Source organism: Prenolepis imparis, unplaced genomic scaffold (genome assembly GCF_030444845.1).
Source record: "Prenolepis imparis isolate NDT839.2.m4 unplaced genomic scaffold, iyPreImpa1.0 SCAF_7, whole genome shotgun sequence".
Lineage (NCBI taxonomy): Eukaryota > Metazoa > Arthropoda > Insecta > Hymenoptera > Formicidae > Prenolepis > Prenolepis imparis.
The window spans coordinates 11629285-11649113 of record NW_028141165.1 but is presented as its reverse complement, the minus strand read 5'-3'; the positions used below and the strand labels follow the sequence as shown (position 1 = coordinate 11649113).

The 19829-nt window shown below is 36.9% G+C and overlaps 2 protein-coding genes across 3 annotated transcripts in view; one reads left to right on the top strand and one right to left on the bottom strand.

Moving 5' to 3' along the window:
• The window catches only part of LOC145938776 (uncharacterized), a 103395-nt gene that overhangs the window by 33711 nt on the left and 49855 nt on the right, over positions 1-19829 (bottom strand). For both annotated transcript variants that reach the window (XM_083042530.1, XM_083042531.1), the window contains 2 exons: positions 7767-7963; positions 7629-7673 (listed from right to left, as the gene is read on the bottom strand). In XM_083042530.1, coding sequence (XP_082898656.1) covers positions 7629-7673; positions 7767-7963 — 242 coding nt within the window. The remainder of the gene's footprint in view (positions 1-7628; positions 7674-7766; positions 7964-19829) is intronic.
• Positions 1-19829, top strand: part of LOC145938774 (uncharacterized) — a 297324-nt gene that overhangs the window by 236104 nt on the left and 41391 nt on the right. The window lies entirely within an intron of this gene.

The window sequence follows — 19829 nt, the reverse complement described above, 5'->3', positions numbered from 1 at the left end:
GGACGAAATTATTTTCGATAATAACGATCGTTTCCCACGCGATGGAATCGACATCGTGCGCGTCGAGATATTAATTACCCATATTTGAGAAAGTGAAGCGAGAAATATAAAATGCGACGGCAGATGGAATGGATCGTTAGGGTTCTCCGATCGTTGAAATATATTCGTCCTTACATCAATTCGGTAAATTGCTGTACGCGTCTCGCCTCAATTAACTCGATAATTTGCGTGGTTAATGGATATGAAATGCAAGGAGAACGCGTAATAAATATGTATTGCAACAAATTGAAAGAAATCGAAGCGGTTAACGGAGTAGGCGTCCGCCCGTCGAAATAAAAATTTAAATGACATCAGGAGGTTCTCTGGATACGCGGGAAAGTAGCGATATTAAATGGAGAGGTATTTATTGTTCGATATCATCGTACGTTCTTGCACTTCCGCTCCGGCGAGAAAAGTAAAACGCTTCTCGACTCGCGTGCTGCCGCTTTGCCCAGTTATTAACACATGCATTATCATAACGATTAATATTAATTGAACGGCTACGCGCGCGATCGATATGAAAGATAAACGTCTATTTAATTCACTAGCGCGCTAAATCCGCGCTAATGCATAATTTGGCGCGCATCGTGCGTGATTGAAACATTCGCGCCGTGTGTTGATGAGGCGTGTTTTGCGCCAAATTGCCTCGGCGGAACAACGTCGTCGTGAATCATCAAAATGCATTTCGGGAAACATCTCGGGGTAGGATGCCATCCGGGAGAGAATTAATGCATCTCGCGTGCTCCCGCGCCTCGGCACGCGCATTAAAATTCATATCGCCGCGATTCACGCGCGTATCGCGCGATATATCGTGAGACTATAAGGCCGCTAATAATATGGAATATGATTTATGGCCGTATTCACACGTGTGAATATATTGTGATTCGCGTACGGATTCGCGTACAGATTGGAAAATCATAAGCGTGCCGCCGGATGAAGAGATTATGTGGCGCGCGTGCACGCACTCTTAATTATGCTGATAATTATTTTCAGCGATAATATTGAGATGGAAACTCTGCGTCTGTGATTTATTTAAAGCCATGTTTCTCTCTTGTCACATTTCGCGGAAACGATAACTTTTAATTTATCGATAAAAATTGTTACATTATTTCATCTGGGAAATAATCGAGTTTTAATGACGGTTTGAAAAATAAAACGTGATAGATCTTCAAAGCTAATGTAAAAGATGTAAATGTATATATAAGAAATATAATTATATACATTAAAGATTCTTGTTAAACCATATGGGGACTTGGGAAATTATTGCAAATAATTGCGGGATTATGCGATCGCGCAAAATGTACTAATTCGCTCGTCTCGCGTTGACTCGCATTTTGCTGGAAAACGATTAACGCCCACGCTGTAACGGAGATCCATCAACCAGAAAATTGATTTGCAGCACCGGTCGTAAAAACTCAATGATGAAGATGATATATGATCGCTTTGAACAAGTTATCATGTCACGGTCCATTTCCTATGTTTATTTTCAAACTGCCAATGGTATTCAACGTAGTTTGCGGTTGATCGAGTGTCGAAGAGAAATTTATATTTTTCAGAAAGCCCTGTTTTCAAGGAGATTTATGTATTGCACTGTCGATTTTATGCTTTTGTATATAAAATCAGCTACCGCGACGGAGGCGATTCAACTCCTATATATTTAGGCAGGTTTTTAATATTTTTATTTAACATGCAATTTAATTAATTATAAATTTTTCTATGCTGAATACATAGCCTTCATGCACGAAACATCATTCTAATTAAAGGGAAGATTGCCTGGTGTTGTGCACGAATTTGGTGTAAAATGTATAAGAAATAAAAGCAACCTGTCTTTCCATTTTTGAATTCAAGAGGGACTCGGGATTTACGTGTCTGCGGAAATTCCGCAAACGCTTGCGGCTCGTGTCAGAGAACGTACGACGTACGCCCACGCGAGGATGAAGATCCATTAACCTGAGAGAGAGAACGATCGGGTCTCCATACTATTAAGTACCGTTATATTCGCGGTGTCTTCGGTCTGCGAAAAATCTAGTTGAATTAACCACGAAGCCGCGGTGAATTTTAAAGGCTATGATTACTTCGAGCCGGTTCGAACACAAGTGGATTTTTCAATCCGCCTTTCCGATCCGGCATAAATTTATGGTCTGAAGACTCTGAAGTATACGCGAGACGAAACGCGATATGTAGAGCTTTTTTTACGCAAAATATATAAATATTTAATCTACATTTTAAGAATAAAATTATATTATAGATCTTGTGTCGAGACATGTTTGATTAGAGATATTTATATTAAAGGGCGCAAAATTAAAAGAAAAGTCATCTTCATTTACACCGCCGATTTCATTAAAATCGCTTATAGCGTGTTAGCGGTGCTTAGATCTGTCATAAGATTATTCGATTTAATTTACCGAGATATCGTTTGCCAATTGCACACGATGCTCGTAACCCGTTGCCGGTGATTTTATATACATGCCTCGGAGCAACTGTAAAAGCGATGATATTCATCCAATCTGACCTTAACCTCGTCCGGCTTGCGTAGATGCGTGCATGCCGACTGGGTTAACTCTTTGACCCCAGGCAAACCATCTGCGTCCAGCGACGATGCTCGAAATTTTTGCTAACCAGCTTATACTTCTGAGTTCACCTTTCGTCTCATCTTTTGCTCTGTCTCGCGACTTTCTTTTTGGTTGGTAATTTTCTAGTTAACCACTATATGAATCATTTTGTAATGACACTTGACTTTGCTAGATTTCACATGATGTATATTACTTACTGATTTCTCATTTCATCTATCTTTCTTTATCTTTGATTTTTTTCTATATCGAAAATATATAAATAATATTATACTTTAAACTTTGATATAATTCTAACTGAATTTTGCTTAGTCTTATTCTTGTGTTTAATTAAAAGATAATGTTTAAATTTATTTTTAAATTAATGTAACTTTTCAATAATTGTCATAAATTTGACAATGCTCGATTAATACTTTATCTGACGTTCTCAAGCGAGATATTTCTTTAATTAAGAAATAATTTGTCTTCACTCCAAGATATCCGGATGAACGTATATCCGTCGAAACGCACGTGCGTTTTCGTAATTATATCCCGCGACTTTTCAACGCCGCAAATTGCGATTGGCCGTTCATCAACGTTCTCCTGGACGATGCTGACAGCACGACGGATACTTTTCCACCTTTATTCCTCGATAAACGTTCTCCGTGCTCGCACCTTAGCCGCGGAACGATTATGCTTTTCAACGTTCAACACTCCAAGCCCGTAACGTTTCTCATGTTTGCGCAAGACGATGGATCTTTCAACGCGACGTTCGTCGAAGAGAAACATCCCGTCGCGCCGTAGCAATGAAACAAGGAGATGAATTAATTCACAGACGGGAGATTATGTATAATAAACGAATCTTGATGCTTAACAGCAATAATCGATAATCTAACTAGAAAGAGATATATATCTTGTTGGTATCGTGAAAGTTTCTGTTCTATCTTCCACTTTGAGAGAGGCCGATAGCTTGATTAACTATTGATACTCTAAGCTAAGTTATTAAAGTCACGGTTGGAAAGAGGCATTTAAGCAACGCGTTTTCGCATTTCCGATCCAATCGCAGTCTTTAATGAATACTTATCTTTGCGTAAAAAAGCGTTGCTATTATAAATATAAAAGCGAAATTTAGTTTTTTTTTTTTTTCGTTTGATTTATAAACTGGATTTTCTACGAAAAAAAATGAGAGGGATTCGCGCACATCACCAGGATGTTCGGTGCTCCTTCGTCTTTGTACATTTCGCTCCCTCGCGGATTTACGTAATCCACCTCGAGAGAAACGCCGTACCTAACATACCAGCTATCTTATAGTGCTTTACTTACGTTATGTATTACGGCGAGTGTGAGGCCGCGCGTTAAACAACTCGCACGTATCGCGACGATTAATATGCAGCACGGTATACGTGATATCGCGCGCGTTCGCTCTTTCCGTTGATACATGTGTTCCCTGTTGCATTGTAAAAAAAAATGCTAGCCGCACTTTATGTCCAAACGGAATTTATCACCGTCGCGGACACACCGCAATCGATCATCGCGCTTTCAGATTTGGCACGAACGGCGAATATCATCATGATGTAGATATACTTTCTACTTGGATGTAGACGTATCTTGGCGATTATACAAGTAGTCAAATATGGGAAAAGCAATTTAATCATATGTATCTTGCTTTATATCGTCATATAAGGTAGATATAAAACGATTGATGAGAATTTTTGATAAACTTATTTTATGAATTATTAAAAAATATTTTATAATACATGCAAACATGAAATTCTGATTATTATTTGAAGTATTTTCATAATCACGAATCTATATGGATTTTTTTATATTAACGTAAAGTCAATTTAATAATCTTTAGATTATAAGCGATTAAAAATAAAAAGGACTAACCAATAATAATAAAGCTTATTCACAGTTAAAAACTCATACATTTTACTTTAGCAAATCTTAGTTCACAATTTCAAACAAATCTATGCGTCATAAGATACGTATATTTTTTATAGTCTTCTTTCACATAAGCTATCTAGTATAAAATATTTCATTCTCTCATATATTGACAATATACACGACATCATATCATTTTGTATCGTTATCTCTGTTCTCCGTGAATCGTTTACAGCTTCTTTTTCTTTTCTTTTTCGGGACGCCTTTTGAGTTATGATCCGACCTAATTTCTCGGACTTTTCCAAATTATACTCCCGCCTCCGAGAAGACACTTCCATGCGATACTCGACAACGTTCCCTTGGATTATATATGTCAGTGGTTCCTTAGATTATAGGTACGTCACTTCGGATGATCGTAAATCATAACGTGCATATTTAATTCGCATCCGTATTTAAATACCATACATTAATTCAGTATTAAAGCTTAAATTATTGAGTCACAGGGAACCGCCTACAGTAGAAATGAGTTTAAAGAAAACTCGGAAAAACCATCTCTGTTTGGAGATTTCTTTCTTAAGAAAACGAAAAGTATCGTGAAGATTTACTTCTTTTCACTCTGAGATAAATCTCGTACTATATATGAACTTACTCCATTGTATTCTTCTGATTTCATTTATAACATAGAACACCATTTTATAAAAAAATTTATTAAGAAAATTATTAAAAATTTTTAAACGAGAAATTTTTCTCTATATTTTCATAATTAAAAATATTTTTCAAAATACTGTATAAACCGATTTTGACCTATTTTAAATTCCGTTTTTCGTAATTAAAATTTAAACACATTCCATTATTTATAAAAATGATTTTTTATAACACAAAATATATTGTCCACGCTGTGAGATGGCTGTTCGTTTCCTTTGTCTCGATTGAAAATGGTTCGTCACTTAATTGGATATTGCAAATCACGAATCCCTATTTAAATGCCGTTAGAAGAGAAATAAATCCGTGCAAATTGACTTTTCGATGGAGAAACGACTTTAATTGGGGCGGTTCTGTTCACGTGAGCTTTGGAATATAGACGCTGTCGTGGGATGCACTAATTGATCGAAACAATTGCCGAGGCATAATTAACGTCTTATCAACGACACACGTCGTGACTGCACGAAGAATTATCTTGACAGCATTTGAGAGAGAAAAAGAGAGATAACAGGTTGATAAAACGTTTTCACGAAACGTGGCATTTTAATGGCTTTATAAAGAAATCATCTTGCGTCGTGTTGCTTTCACGAGACTTTTATACTCGAAACATTATATCGGAAATACTTCAACGAACGTATACTTCAACTCGGAGCTGCACTTTTCCAAATTATTCTCAATTATTATGAACGATTGTCTCTTGCGAGAGCAATGAGCTTTGTCGAGTTTTAAGTAATATTCCGCATGTCAGTTATAATTTGTTGAAAATGTGCCATTTTTGAAAATTAATGTCGTATTTAAACAATCGGGATTAAAATATCCATTTTATCGACGCTTTTCATTTATATAAAGGATAAGCCAAGTTAGATCGCTCGTAAATTTTATTTAGGCGCCAAGAATCATTTACATTTCATGCAAATCAATATACGTAGTTGTATGCGATTTCATTAATATGTTAATGCATAGAAAAAGAACTATTTTCAACTACTCGCGTCGGGCAATGATAAATATTATGTCGCAATGCGTGTGAAATGTTATTTATTATTGTGAATAATGCAAGAGTATTGGCATACAAATTTGGGAAAGAGTATATAAAGTGGTCCATTTTGCTATTGGATTTCTTTTTAACAAATTAATGTAATTGAACCAGTTTATAACTGCAATCAATATCTTTAACATTTGAAATTAAAACAGATAAAAACGTTTTCAGGAATTTTGGTACCAATCTTTTTTTTTTGCCAGCGCAATTCATTTGCATGCGAAAATAATCGCGATCGAACGCGCGCGATCCTTTTTAATTGGAAGTGCAGTTTGTATGCCCCGCAGTTATGGGAATGACGAGAGCAAAAACAGGATGTATCTCCGTCTGGGCGTGGACGTCGATAATCTCTCGGATGTATTTTATTGTCCACTCGTTGTGGGTGTCAACGCCCCCGTCAAACGTTTCGCCCTCGCAATGTCTCGCAGAAAGAACGGAGACCGGAGCTTACTTTCAGTCGAACGTTATAATTAGATGCAATCCGAGGCTCGTAAATATAATTTCGTGTTACGTAGAAGCGATGCCTTTTTTTTTGCGATTGAGGTATCGATCGGAGATCGCCACTACGCTTGAGAATGAAAGGAGCGCGCTAATTTTGGAAATTGAGCGCGTTTAATTCAATTTCGAGTGCATGAGATTATTATAATTTGTCGTAATTGTGTGCTCTTCATACACATAAAAACTTTCCAAGATATATGTATAATTATACAAAATAATATTACATAATATATATATATTTTTTCTTTTCTAAAAAAGATATGTAAAGTCAATACTCGCATATATCGAAGTTTATTGTTGTCACTTTTTCACGATGCTCATTGGCTGTCAAGATTCGCGTTGTGCGTTATATTCGTAGCATCGAGAGGCTGTCATCGCGAGGGTTAGTAGCTTAACAGTTTGTTCAAAATAAAATAAAATAAAATAATATTATTAGTTTCAAATAATATGTTGTAATACTTTAAACTCGATTAATATTTTTGACAGTTATCAGCTGATTTCTGTCAAAAAATATTAATCGCGGATAAAGTATTGTAACATATTATTTAAAACATATTATTTTATTTTATTTTATTTTGAACAAACTGTTAAACTACTAACTCTCGCGATGATAGCCTCTCGATGCTACGAATATAATGCACAATGCGAATCGAAACAGTCAATCAGCATCGCGAAAAAGATGCAACAATACTTGCAAGAATTGTCTTAACATACCTTTTTTAGAAAGAGATGTTATAATATTTTAAATTTGATTAATATTTTTGACAATAACCAGCTGATTTTTGTCAAAAAATATTAATCGCAGATAAGATATTATAACATATTATTTAAAACATATGTTACTATTTTAATATTTTCAACACATATATACCCCCATTACCGCTATAGAAATATTATAAAATAAACAATTTCTCACTCACCAATACGCGCAATAGCAGATGAGTTGTAATACACAGCACATTGATCTGAAAACAAAATATTCAAATTATGTTGTATATACATATGTGTGTGTCGAATATCTCATAAACAATTTAGAAAAAATGTTTTATTTTGCATACCTCATAGTTGCCCCGACGTCGCCCGATGCTTCCCCGGGCCTCCTCCTCCTCTCTTGGTCCATGATAGCACTCACGACACTCGCGAAAATACAAATAATTACGATCGCCCGACACTTTACACGGCACTCCCGACACGCGAAACTTTATACGGCACTCCCGACACGACGCGTGAATCGCACTGTGTATCGCAATGCTACCTGTAACAAATCAAATACATATATTAGAATAATCTTATTATTTCTCATTATAACATACACAATATAAATATGTAAGCTAGAATTAACGATAGATATATCCACGGATCGCAACACATTCGCGCGCGCGAAAACAGATTAAGTTGGGTTATGTTGGCAAGAGATTTTGCATCGAATTTTTCGCGAAATATGCGTTTCGAACAATTACGACTACATATTAACGTTGAAATTATGATATGCGATTGATAAATATTACAATATAAAGGTTAGAAATCGTTTCCAACGATTATGCTTACTAATTAATCACAGCGGGACTCAGCTCGAACTACCTGATACTCGCGGCGTTTCGGTAATGGCCGAGGCTACAAACATCGGCAACTTCACTCTAATAACGCGCGCGCGATACTATATACATGACTTATAATATTAATAATTAATTAAAACTCGAAGGAGATTCGTTCGAGCTTTAAAAGATATAGAAAGAAAAAATATTAATCGAGAATAAGATATTATAACATATTATTTACAACATATTACTATTTTATAACTTTTACCATATTATTATTTTAAAATTTAATTAGCAAATTATAACATACACAATATAAATATAAATATGTAAGCTATATAATTAGCAAATTTTCGCTTTATTAATATATTTTGACAGAAATCAGCTGATTAAAGCATTAATTTGCTAATTAATTTTTAAAATAATAATACATTATAAAAACTAATATAATATAATATATTTTAAACAATATGTTATAATACCTTAAACTCGATTAATATTTTTGACAGTTATCAGCTGATTTCTGTCAAAAAATATTAATCGAAAATAAGGTATTATAACATATTATCTACGACATATTACTATTTTAATTTTTTATAACATTTATATTTAAAAATTTAATTAGTAAATTAACGCTTTAATCAAGTGATTTCTGTAAAAAATATTAATCGAGTTTAAATGAACTTTATATTACTTTTTTTTTAAATATTATTTTTTTAATACAAAACCGAAGAATGGCGCGCGCGTAACGCGCGCTTGGGTTGTTCTAATAGTATTATAAACAATACGGTATTTATATATAAAATATTTCTTTTATTTCAACTACGTCTCAATACGGCGTAATAAAAAAATACTGCACTTTGCATATTTATACTCGATATTGTCTTCATGACTAAAAGATAATCGGATGTGAATTTTACATATGGCTTTTACGTTTATGCGAACATCGATCTATCTGTATTTCTCCACCTGTTTACTTCCTACCTCCGGATATACAAATCCCACGCTTGGCGTACCTGACGCAAAGGCAACTCTCTCGCGATGAATAATAATGGCTAATAACTGAACATCCGATCGATCAACGTCCTGTCCCGCGATGCAGCGCATGCACCTGTGACCGATGCAACTGCGATTGATTCCTTTTGGAATTCCGCGGTGAGGGATGATCTCTTTGCAATAGCTTACTTTTTTTTTACTGTCGCCGCGACATCACGATCGATCGGCGCAAAAAGGGGACGATCGAGTATCACGATCGTTTGTCGTCATTACAGGGTATCGTATTATCTATCTTCACCATCGACAATTTTATCCGTTATTACGTCAATTAATAAAATGTAACGTTTTTCGTGCGATGTTTAGCGTTTACTTTGCGAAATGATATTTAAACAGATGTTGCATAATAGCCGAGCATTAACGTAACATTATAAAAAGAGAATTAGATAAAATTAGATTAAAACTGTTGATTTTCTTTACAAGTAATATCGCTTAAAGAGAGAAGAGAGGGAAAATAAATTATTTTATACAAAAGTCGCATTAAATGAAAAGTACTTTTTCTTCTTTTGAGAATGTGTGTCTATTATATAGTGTCAATCTTAATTAAAACTCATATAATGAAATAAAATAATTACACATATAGTTTTCACAATATAATTAGAAGGACAATTATAATAATGTCAGATATTGACATTAGATGTATGATAATGATTGCCGACAAGTTTTAATTATCGCGTTAGCGTCCAATACATCAAATAATACTCTCCAGCCAGGGGAGATACGAAGACTGGTGGAAATAATTTGCATGACGGCTGCGTATAATGTATTCGTACAAGACGCCGCGTTAGACTTCATGATTCTTCCGCGAGGAAAGAGATGCGTGTTGCTGTATCACACGATAATTAAGTTAATTACCTCCGTACTGACTTAATGTGTGTATACTTCGCGCAAATCAACCGCGCGAGCGATTCGCAATATTTATCGGAATATTTTTCTAAAGAGTACCAGCTGCGGAACGACAGCTGATGATGGATGCCGTCGTGTGTTCCCTAATCGAACTCTCTCTATCCGCGTCGCAGCCGAACGTTTGCCAATCGACCGCGGTCATTAAAACGTGTTGCAATTAATGAAGAACCGTTGGGAGACTGTTTAATCAATCTGGAGGATGGCCACCACCGACGCGGTCATCCTCCTCTTTTATCGCTTTCTTTCCCGCGATCGCACGACGAGGATATAAAGATAAAGCATACTTTACGGGCTGTGCAGACTCTCTGACTCTGACCCTCTGACTAAGAATACCGGTTATTTATTAATTTTTGTGATGCATTAAATAAACATAATTTTATCGTTCGACGCGGTGAAAAAAAAGAGTGGTTAAATATCGCGACATATATACCGGGTGATTCACGCGCATTATCTCATATACTGGCGCTTTTATCGTTTCCTCTCTCTCGTCGGCGATCATCCGATAAATCTCTCCCGTAAAATCAGTCACGTTTTAGCGCGAGCGACGTAACCCGCCGAGCGTTCGCGAGAAAGACCTAACGAGAGAGTCCAGAGATTTACAGTAGAAAATATTCTCACGGAAACGCCGCGTTTCCGCGGATATCTCGGAGTTTCGTATCGTGACAGGCTCATAAAACACGGTATGATGAATAGTAGCGGGTTATCAAGTCGTGTCGCGGTACATCGGCCGAGGCATTTGCTAAACGTCAACCAAGTTCTTCCTCGTCGAACTAAATGGAAATTCGCGATAAGCCGAGCCGGCTATATTTAAATCATTCTATGCATGTGCGCGACGAGGGACCTCACGCGATAATTTACAACGTACTCTTTTCTTATTATTCGAAACAAGACAAAAATCATCATTACTGACGCCGTCGTTTCTTTCATGGCGCATAAATCGCTTCCAGAAGTGCAATAGCGTTCGACTGATGCATGAAACGCGTGCGGGCGAAATAATATAATATCTAGTAAAATTAATATAAATCACTTGTGCGAGTGACACTTACGCTGTCACGTTCGCCTTTAATTTATATCTCGTTGGTCAACGTGTCGCGTTTCGCGTAATGTATTGCGAAACATTTCTTCGGTGGTTCGTCGCGCGTATGGATGCGAATTCAATTGCAACCGTGCAATATTACGCTAAAATTGCGCGTTTCTCATTTCGCTGCCTCCTGTCGATCGCATAAGATTAAGTTATCGAAGAAAAAACATTGACAAGACCCGTCACGCGTCATAAATATCTTCAGGGAAAAAATGATGTCAATGAAGTCTTTATCGATCTAACTCTGTCTCGTGCACATATATTTCTACCGATATTTCGTCGAGTTCGCGATTTATGCGCGAATCAATTATCATAATTAATGGCCGGATTCTGAAGCTCGACGTGGTCAGGCTGTTTACCATCTCGTTGGCTAGCGAATAACAAAATCTCTATTGATCATTCGAACATTTGACTATTGGTCAGCTTAATCAATCCATACGGTATTAATCGACACGGATATGTTGCCACGTAAAGTGCAATAATACCGATATCACTGATTTCGAATAGGAGCAATCATTCTTCTCGTATTAAATTAAATCGCTGGAGATTTTTATTCTCGAATAGTTTTGTCTTAATTAAACTCGAGTGGTTGTGTCATCGCATTTAAATCTTTCAGGTAAAATCTAAATTATGACTTTATATTTTATCCTCTGAAAAATTATGAAAAAAATCTTACTCGTAAAGGATAATGTTGAAATAGTTGAAACCCACTGGTTGGTTCTTTTAAGCAAAACCTGTTTACATAAACATCAATAACAGGATATTATAGCTATCGTAATTTACTGAGCATTATTACAGTGACATGTTTGCAAGTTGGGTGGTGGTATATTAACTTTGATCATTTTGTGCTTTTTTCTCTCGCGAATGAACCGGATGAATAATTGCTTCTACTTTACCGAAGCATCCGAAGCATAATCGCGTAACGCACTGTTGTAACGCGCACGTATATATGGTTGGAGGGAAACCGAAACAAAAAAAAGAAATAGAGAAAAAGAACATGTTCGTGCGCGTGTACACGTAGCAACGATAAATTTACATAGCGATGTAATCGCCAAAGAACAAGTTGACCGGACAAGAAGATTCTCTATCTGCGCGGTAGGCAGTAAGGAAACACCTCGTTGGTATAAAACGATATGCTCGGCCTAACGAGCCGTGGAAAGCGTGATGCAGATACGATTGCAATCGTCGATATAGATATAACTACCGGGCAATAATCGCGGTGAATCCGACAATGCATTTCGTTGAGTTTAATAGTCAATTAAGACCCGCGATACGAACGAGTCGATTGCGATCGCAGAAGTGATTTTATGATTCACATCGTTAGTTTATGAATAAAGCAAAGTATTAATTGTTGATCTGAATGAATCTCATTATGTCTTAGAACTTTGTTAAATCTTCTAACATTATTTATTTGACTTTATTTTTTAGCAAAGATTTTAGTTAAAGATTATGAATTTTAATAACTGTGAATTATATAAATGTTCGAAATTTATAATATGTAACTAAATTATATAAGGAAAATATATATTGAGAATACATATGTGCATGCTTTATGTTTCAGGTAAGTACTCACACAAATGGAATATACGACATACGAGGATGCGATATATGTATATCGGTGAGTCACTTTTTAATAAAACAGTGATCAGAAAGCATAATCATTGCATAATCAATATTGTATTTAATTATGCACAATTTTTTAAAATGTGTTTTTATCTCAAGCAATCATGAAATAAATGTGTGTATCTTATTAAATATATAAATGCTAATTATAAATTATACACGTTTTTAAGATAATTATACGACGGAGGGATATAAAAAGAATTAAAAATAAATTTGAAAAATAATAAAAGTTAAATAACAATAAAAGACTATTTTTTGAAATTTGATTAGTTTTGAGATCTAATAATACACGAAAAGTTTTAATGAACGAAAGTGGAATATAATTTCAAAAACATCTAATTTAGCTGTAGTTCTTTATAAATTTATTCTCTATTAATAGAACTAGAACGTTTTGCATTGAATGAAACTACCTTTATGAATTAGCCGCCTTCTCTCAGCGATCTCTCTCGTGCGGAGGCGTTATTGACTGCCGCGAGAGTTCCTGTTTTCGCTGAACCTACTGACACGATTGATTGCAATTACCAGACGTGCACCATTATGCCTTACAGAAGTTAGGTGTTTAAACGTGCGTGACAGCCCACGGGGAGATATACTACTTCGTGATGTTTTAACACGATTATTTTCTGCATGTGGGAAACGGTTCGCACAACAAACTTGCCCGTAATTTATAATTTTCAAATATCATTTCACAAGACAATATTGACTCGAAAGTAAGTTGTATGACGTTTGGAAATATGTAATGAGAGATAAATAACGATCTTGGACCTGGAAATATTTACTCAATTCGCGTAGCATCTCATTCGACATGCAGTTTATTCCAAGATTTGCAAGCGATGCGGAAATTGGATCGTTTCTCACAAATTCTGAAACGACGCAACAGATACATATGTTTTATTTTAAAAAGTACTTTCACGTCACGATGTTTTAATAAAGCTTCAACTGGAAAGATAAATGTGTTTACGACTTAAGGTTTGCACGATGAAACTGGGTTTGTTTATCAAAGCCAGCACATATAGATTACGAAGGAAATTCCGCGTTTCAAACGTGTAATCGTAGATTCGATCACATTAGTGCTAACTCTCGACGAATGACCGTTTCACCTGTCACTTCGCGTGCAATTAGCCTTCCATTTAGGTAGACACGGTCCTCGAAACAACGACCACGTCGCTGCTATTTCAGTCGAGACGGATGGAAAGGCTCTCGATCAGACGGCACTCAATTTGGTGCTCCGACCGTTCCTACAAACCTTTCCGCGGTTCTCTGTAAATGAGCATTGCGGCCGCATTTGAATGCGGTCTGCAAGATCGTTATGCATAGAAAGCGGACGCTATCTCGGTCGTTTAATTGCTAAGAGAGTGGATAAAGTTAAACTGCGATAAGAATGACATAATTCAGACTAGTATAGCAATCATTAGCTTCGTATTGATCGAATATACTCAGCGCTCCCTTTTAATATTATTTAAAATACTCGTCGCAAATTATATCATTCGCTTTCTTGCACGCAAATTCTGTCTTATTAAAAATATATATGTTATATAACTTTTTGATATTTCTATAACGCGGTACAAGTTTTATGAACACATTTAATTTTTTTTTTAATTTGTCGAGAAGGAATTAATTTGATTGTTATCTGGAGAATACGTGTAATACATGAATATATATAAATATGAGCGTACTGGTGTGAACTCGCCGTTGCTTACAATGTCAATGGTGTTAGCGATTAAAATTACACGATTCAAAGTACCTCTGATTATCGGGTCTATCGCCACAATCAGGCAGGTGTAACTAAGATCAGGGCGGCGGTGAGCAGTCGCGGTTCTGTGCCTTATGAAGCCGTTGTAAGCTCGCCGCGGGGGTCCCATCGCCGAGGCGTGTTACTTGCCAGCGTGAATTACGCGCGGTTTTGCATTTACACTGAAAACCGAAGGAGATCGAGGCCGGGAAAGTGATATTTATCGCGTCGGACACGCGCACTACGGCGGATTCATTGGTGATGCATGCTGAACGTCGTGCATCCGAGGCGACGTCTCAATCGAGACACGCCCGATGGTTTACCGCGCCTAAGGTTTTACCTTCACAAATCTACGGCGGGAAATACGACCGCGATGGCGCCATCGCGCCCTCGACTTATGAAATACGCCCGAGTAGGCCGACTCGAGAGTCTGCGAGTCTTGAGAAAATCCCGCCGGCTCGTAGAGATCGCTTTTTCCGCGCTCGGTGTAAATAAAATTTAAATGGCGAAGGTAGCGAGAAGTAATTACACAGTGGATTAATCTATGACAGATTTACAAGCATCGCGCACGATACCTGTTGGTCTATAGAGGGAGAGAGAGAGAAAGAAAATTGCGTGTCTTTTCTCGTTAAATTGATGCTATATATATGTATAATTATACATATATATATATATATATATATATATATATATATATATATAATATACGATAAAACATAGAACACAATAATTATTAATTAATGATAAAATTAAGCTTCAGATATATGTATATCTGAAGCTTTAGTCTTTCGCAATAAACATATGCTGAATTCTACCATTTTATTAATCAATAATTTTACAATTTTATTATTAATTATTGTTCTATATTTTATCCTTATTAAATCGAAGCGTGTATGAGGCTTACAGTACATTTTAATCAAGAATTTTTTTTTTCTTAAACGTTTCTCTTTTTAACTTTTAATGTCTCTTTATAAGAAATTCAATTTTTTAAAAATTTTGTTAAAGTGTAAAAACCATTAAATATTTCTAAAATTTGCGGAGCTCACCGCGGGGGTTCGGCTCTTATCTACTTGCCCTTTCGAATAACTATAGTATCCCGCGTACGCTACATATTTCATGCAGTCTGTCTGTACCTTTTCGAATAGCGCGTTTCCCAGTCTGCACATCGACGCTCGTCCATCAGACCAAGGCGCGATTTGATCAACAAATTGGTACAAATCTCCGTCAGGGCCGCGCTGCGGCTGACCCCGACTCGATCATCGATCGGTGCCAGTCCAGGCCGCGGCGTAATTAATGCCCTCGCATCAATTCACGCTAAGAGGGGTCGGTCCGTGAATCTGCGTTCCCGGGGGCTCATCAAGGGGGGAGCGATCGCTTGAGGTTCAAGACTCTGCGCGCTCTGCACGCGGAAAAAGCTGTCTAAATTACGTGGAGCGCCGCTTTTTCCAACACGCGCGCCGGGCTATTTGCTCGACTATCTGTGCATATGCTGAGGTTGCTTCTTCTCCATCACGCTGCGTGCATAGTGTATATGCGCATGCCGGTACGATACGATACGCTACGCCACGTGTATGTGCGTGAACTATGCAGGGATCTCCCCCGCCATAAAAGCGGAGAGGGAAAGGAAATTAATAGCCCGGTATTAATTCTCACTGATTCTACCACGAAATGACTGGTTGCTTGATTCCATCAATCTGCGCGAGTAATAACAGGCGTGTTTCCACCTCGCCTCTTTGTACGTCCGTGATGGTAACGCGCGCGGGACGAGGCTCGAGTACGTTCATCTTATAAGCTATGGCTAATATCTCGGTATACCCTTGGTAAATATGAACTTGGAAATGTTGCGAGGACTCTAGAAAGAGGAAGACTCTAGAATGGCGAACGTCTTATTACTATTAACTCTAAACTCTTATATTGATTTAACTCTACTATTAAAGATAATGAAATTATCACCGTACAATTTTACTATATCATCGTCCGTTACTTAGATATAGTAGAGATATCGATCAATTTTTTCAATCTTGGATCGTTGAAAAATAAACTTCAGCATCCGCGGAGAGATCGAGTTCGACTCGAAGGAGAGAGAAAATGTCGGGAGTAAAATGTAGAACCGTATACGAGGAAGAGCAAGCCGAAGATCTATGCCTAGGATCGTCGCGACGGGGGTTTCAGCGAAATCCTTGGTTCGCGATTGTCGTTAGTCGCGGGCCGCCTCTGTTGGCGACGGCAGCTCGATGCTCTCGTACAGGTAGGCGCGCCGGCACACAAAGCAACGTCGTCGCGAGCGAGCGGCTATGTTACTCTTGGTGCATGCTGCTTTTATAATGGAATAGTTCGTGGCGAGAGCGATTTATCGCGACTATTTCCATGTCGCCCGAATACCGCTCTGGTCTCTCCGCACGGTTCACCCGCCGCGGTTCAGCGTTGCCGCTATTTTCTCCAGACAAACTGCATCGTATGCGATTCTCTACGTTAAAGTTTATCTCCAAAAGAAGAATGAGCCACTTTTCTTTTTAATTATTGATGCGAAAAATTTGGCAACTTTTATTGTTTTCTTTAATCTCTCTCTTTATTAATGAATGTTATTCTTTTTCACCTACATTTATTTTTATAGTTTCAAATAAAAATTATGCGACCGTCACACTTAATTCGCGATTTCGATATTTAACGGGCCGAGCAATTATCTGCGAATTCTCTTTATATTAGAGATGCATTCTCTCGAGGGGATCGAGAGCGCAGTGGTATGTATATATCTGAAGGTGCACTTGAAGGAGAGTGGGTCGTGGCACGGATGAAGAGTCGTCGAAGGAAAGGTGAGCCTAGGCGAGCTCACCGAGGTCGCGGCCGTGCATATTCCGATCCTAACAACGACGAGTCTCTCTCTCTCCGCTCCCCGATCCGCGGCGGATCTCGCTTATTGCTCGTAAATTGCACACGGCTTCCGACCCGCTTTCTCGTTACTCTCGATGCGATCTTGCGCGACGTGTATATGTAGATTGTCGGGGAATTTTTCCGACCGAGAGGACCCGAAAGTCAGCCCGATATGTGAATCACCCGTGCCGTTAAATCGCCGATCGCGAATCATCTTCTGCTCTCCGGGAGAATGAGTCTTCGGATGAGCGGCTCGTCGAGATTCCGCGGCCTCGTGATATTGTAATAATAATTATATTCTAATAATTATGCGCGCGTTTCACTTTTGCGGATTTCACAAGCGGTCGTTAGCGACGAAAAAAAATCCTAATAGTTTAATGTGAAATTTATCCGACACGCCACGTTGTTAATGAACGCTTATTAATTTACTCGTCTTCTTAACACTTACGTGTGCATATTTTTAAAGAGGCACTTAAAATAGAAATTATTAATCATATTTTTTATATACCTTGAAATATGTAGCATGTAATTTTTCAGTTCAATTGATTTCTCATCTCAATTTAATTAATATGCAACAGCATTGTGTATAATTCATTACGACATACAATTTGTTTGTATAAGAACGGCTAATTTCGCATGGTGAAAAAACAGCCAAGAAAATATTAAAATCTGAAAACTTGTTTACACATCATTTTCATATTCATACATATTACGCGTGTACAAATAAGTTGTCTTCACTATTTATTACGTAATAACATAACCGAGTGACCAACGTGATGCCAGCCATGCGTGAAAGTATTAATAATCGCGTGCCTTATTCTCCGCGACAATATAATAAATACAAGTGCGATAACGCGATGACGCACGAGCATCGGTGTTAAACGGCATTAAATACGATCATTAATTAAGTCAAAATCGGCGCGATTATCGGCGCGCGTTTTAATGATCGACAAAACCATCCCGCTCGCGGTCTTTATCTCTAATCTAGTCGTCGAAACGACAGATAAACGAACTAATGCGCGTTTCTCCGTTAAATTGGCATTTACATGCGCCACTGATAAGGCGAATCGACCAGCAACCGGCTGTGGCTACTTTGATAAAGCGCGTGTGCCGCTTATACGATGTCGAGACTGCCCGCGTTTTCTCGTTAAAAATTGAGATTATCGTCGGAATGAGCGTATTATTTTAATTAAAGATAATTATCAAAAAACAGGTAGCGAAATATAAGCATTGAATATCAAATCTTATCCGGATTTATCAAATTATTAACTTATTAATGAAGGAAATTTATTTGCTCGAAAAAATTTTGTGTAAAGATTTACATTATTTAAAACCATATTTTATATGGTTTTAAATAATGTAAATCTTTACACAAAATTTTTTAATGATACACTCATATTTTTAATGATATACATTTATTGATATTAAATTATTATCAATATACTCCAAAAATAAAAACTCCAAGATTAAATGCAAGAACGAAATCTATCTTTCTCCCTTTACTCATTTCACGTAATTTCTATTTCTGTAAATTATAAATTATAAATTTAAAAAATCTAGAAATTCGAACTACTGTACTGCGACAAATATAATGATGCATATTGTGTGTAGGTATATATGTATGTATGTATTTATACTTGTATGTCTCAACGGTGCGGCGAGTATGCGGAGAAGATGTCTGTTTGATTTTAATTAACATTAATTTGCATAATAGCTGAGGTTAGAGCCCCGCAGCAAGACGAAGTGAGCGAGTGAGTGCTCCTCGGCGCGGCGTTGCGTCACCGACTCTCTTCTCTTGCAAGTCCTTTTGCCGCTAATACGATAGACTAGACCGCGGCTCGCAGATTGCGATCACAGCTACGCACTGCCTTTATACTGATTCGTACTACTTAAAATACGCGGCTTTTAAATTGACACTGCGATAATTTGCAAAACATTGGAACATAAATATGCCGCATTCATGATATATTATTGTATTATTAATTCTGAAAGATTATATCTTTTTTTTTCATCACGTTATTCTCATGGAAAATTAATACCGTCAGTCCGATATATAAGATATTATATTATTAATAATATATTATTTTAAAATATCCCATTATTATCATGGAAAATTAATACTGTCAGTTTAATATAAGATATTTTTGACGAAGAAAAATTTGTAATAATATATCTGAACTGACAGTATTAATTTTCCAGGATAATAATGCAATGAGAAAAATGTCGATTCCGGAGTATTAAATTTAATTAAACTTTAACTCTCTAGAAATTTGATCAAACTTCTGATACTGACGTTACAATCGAATATTGATCTGAA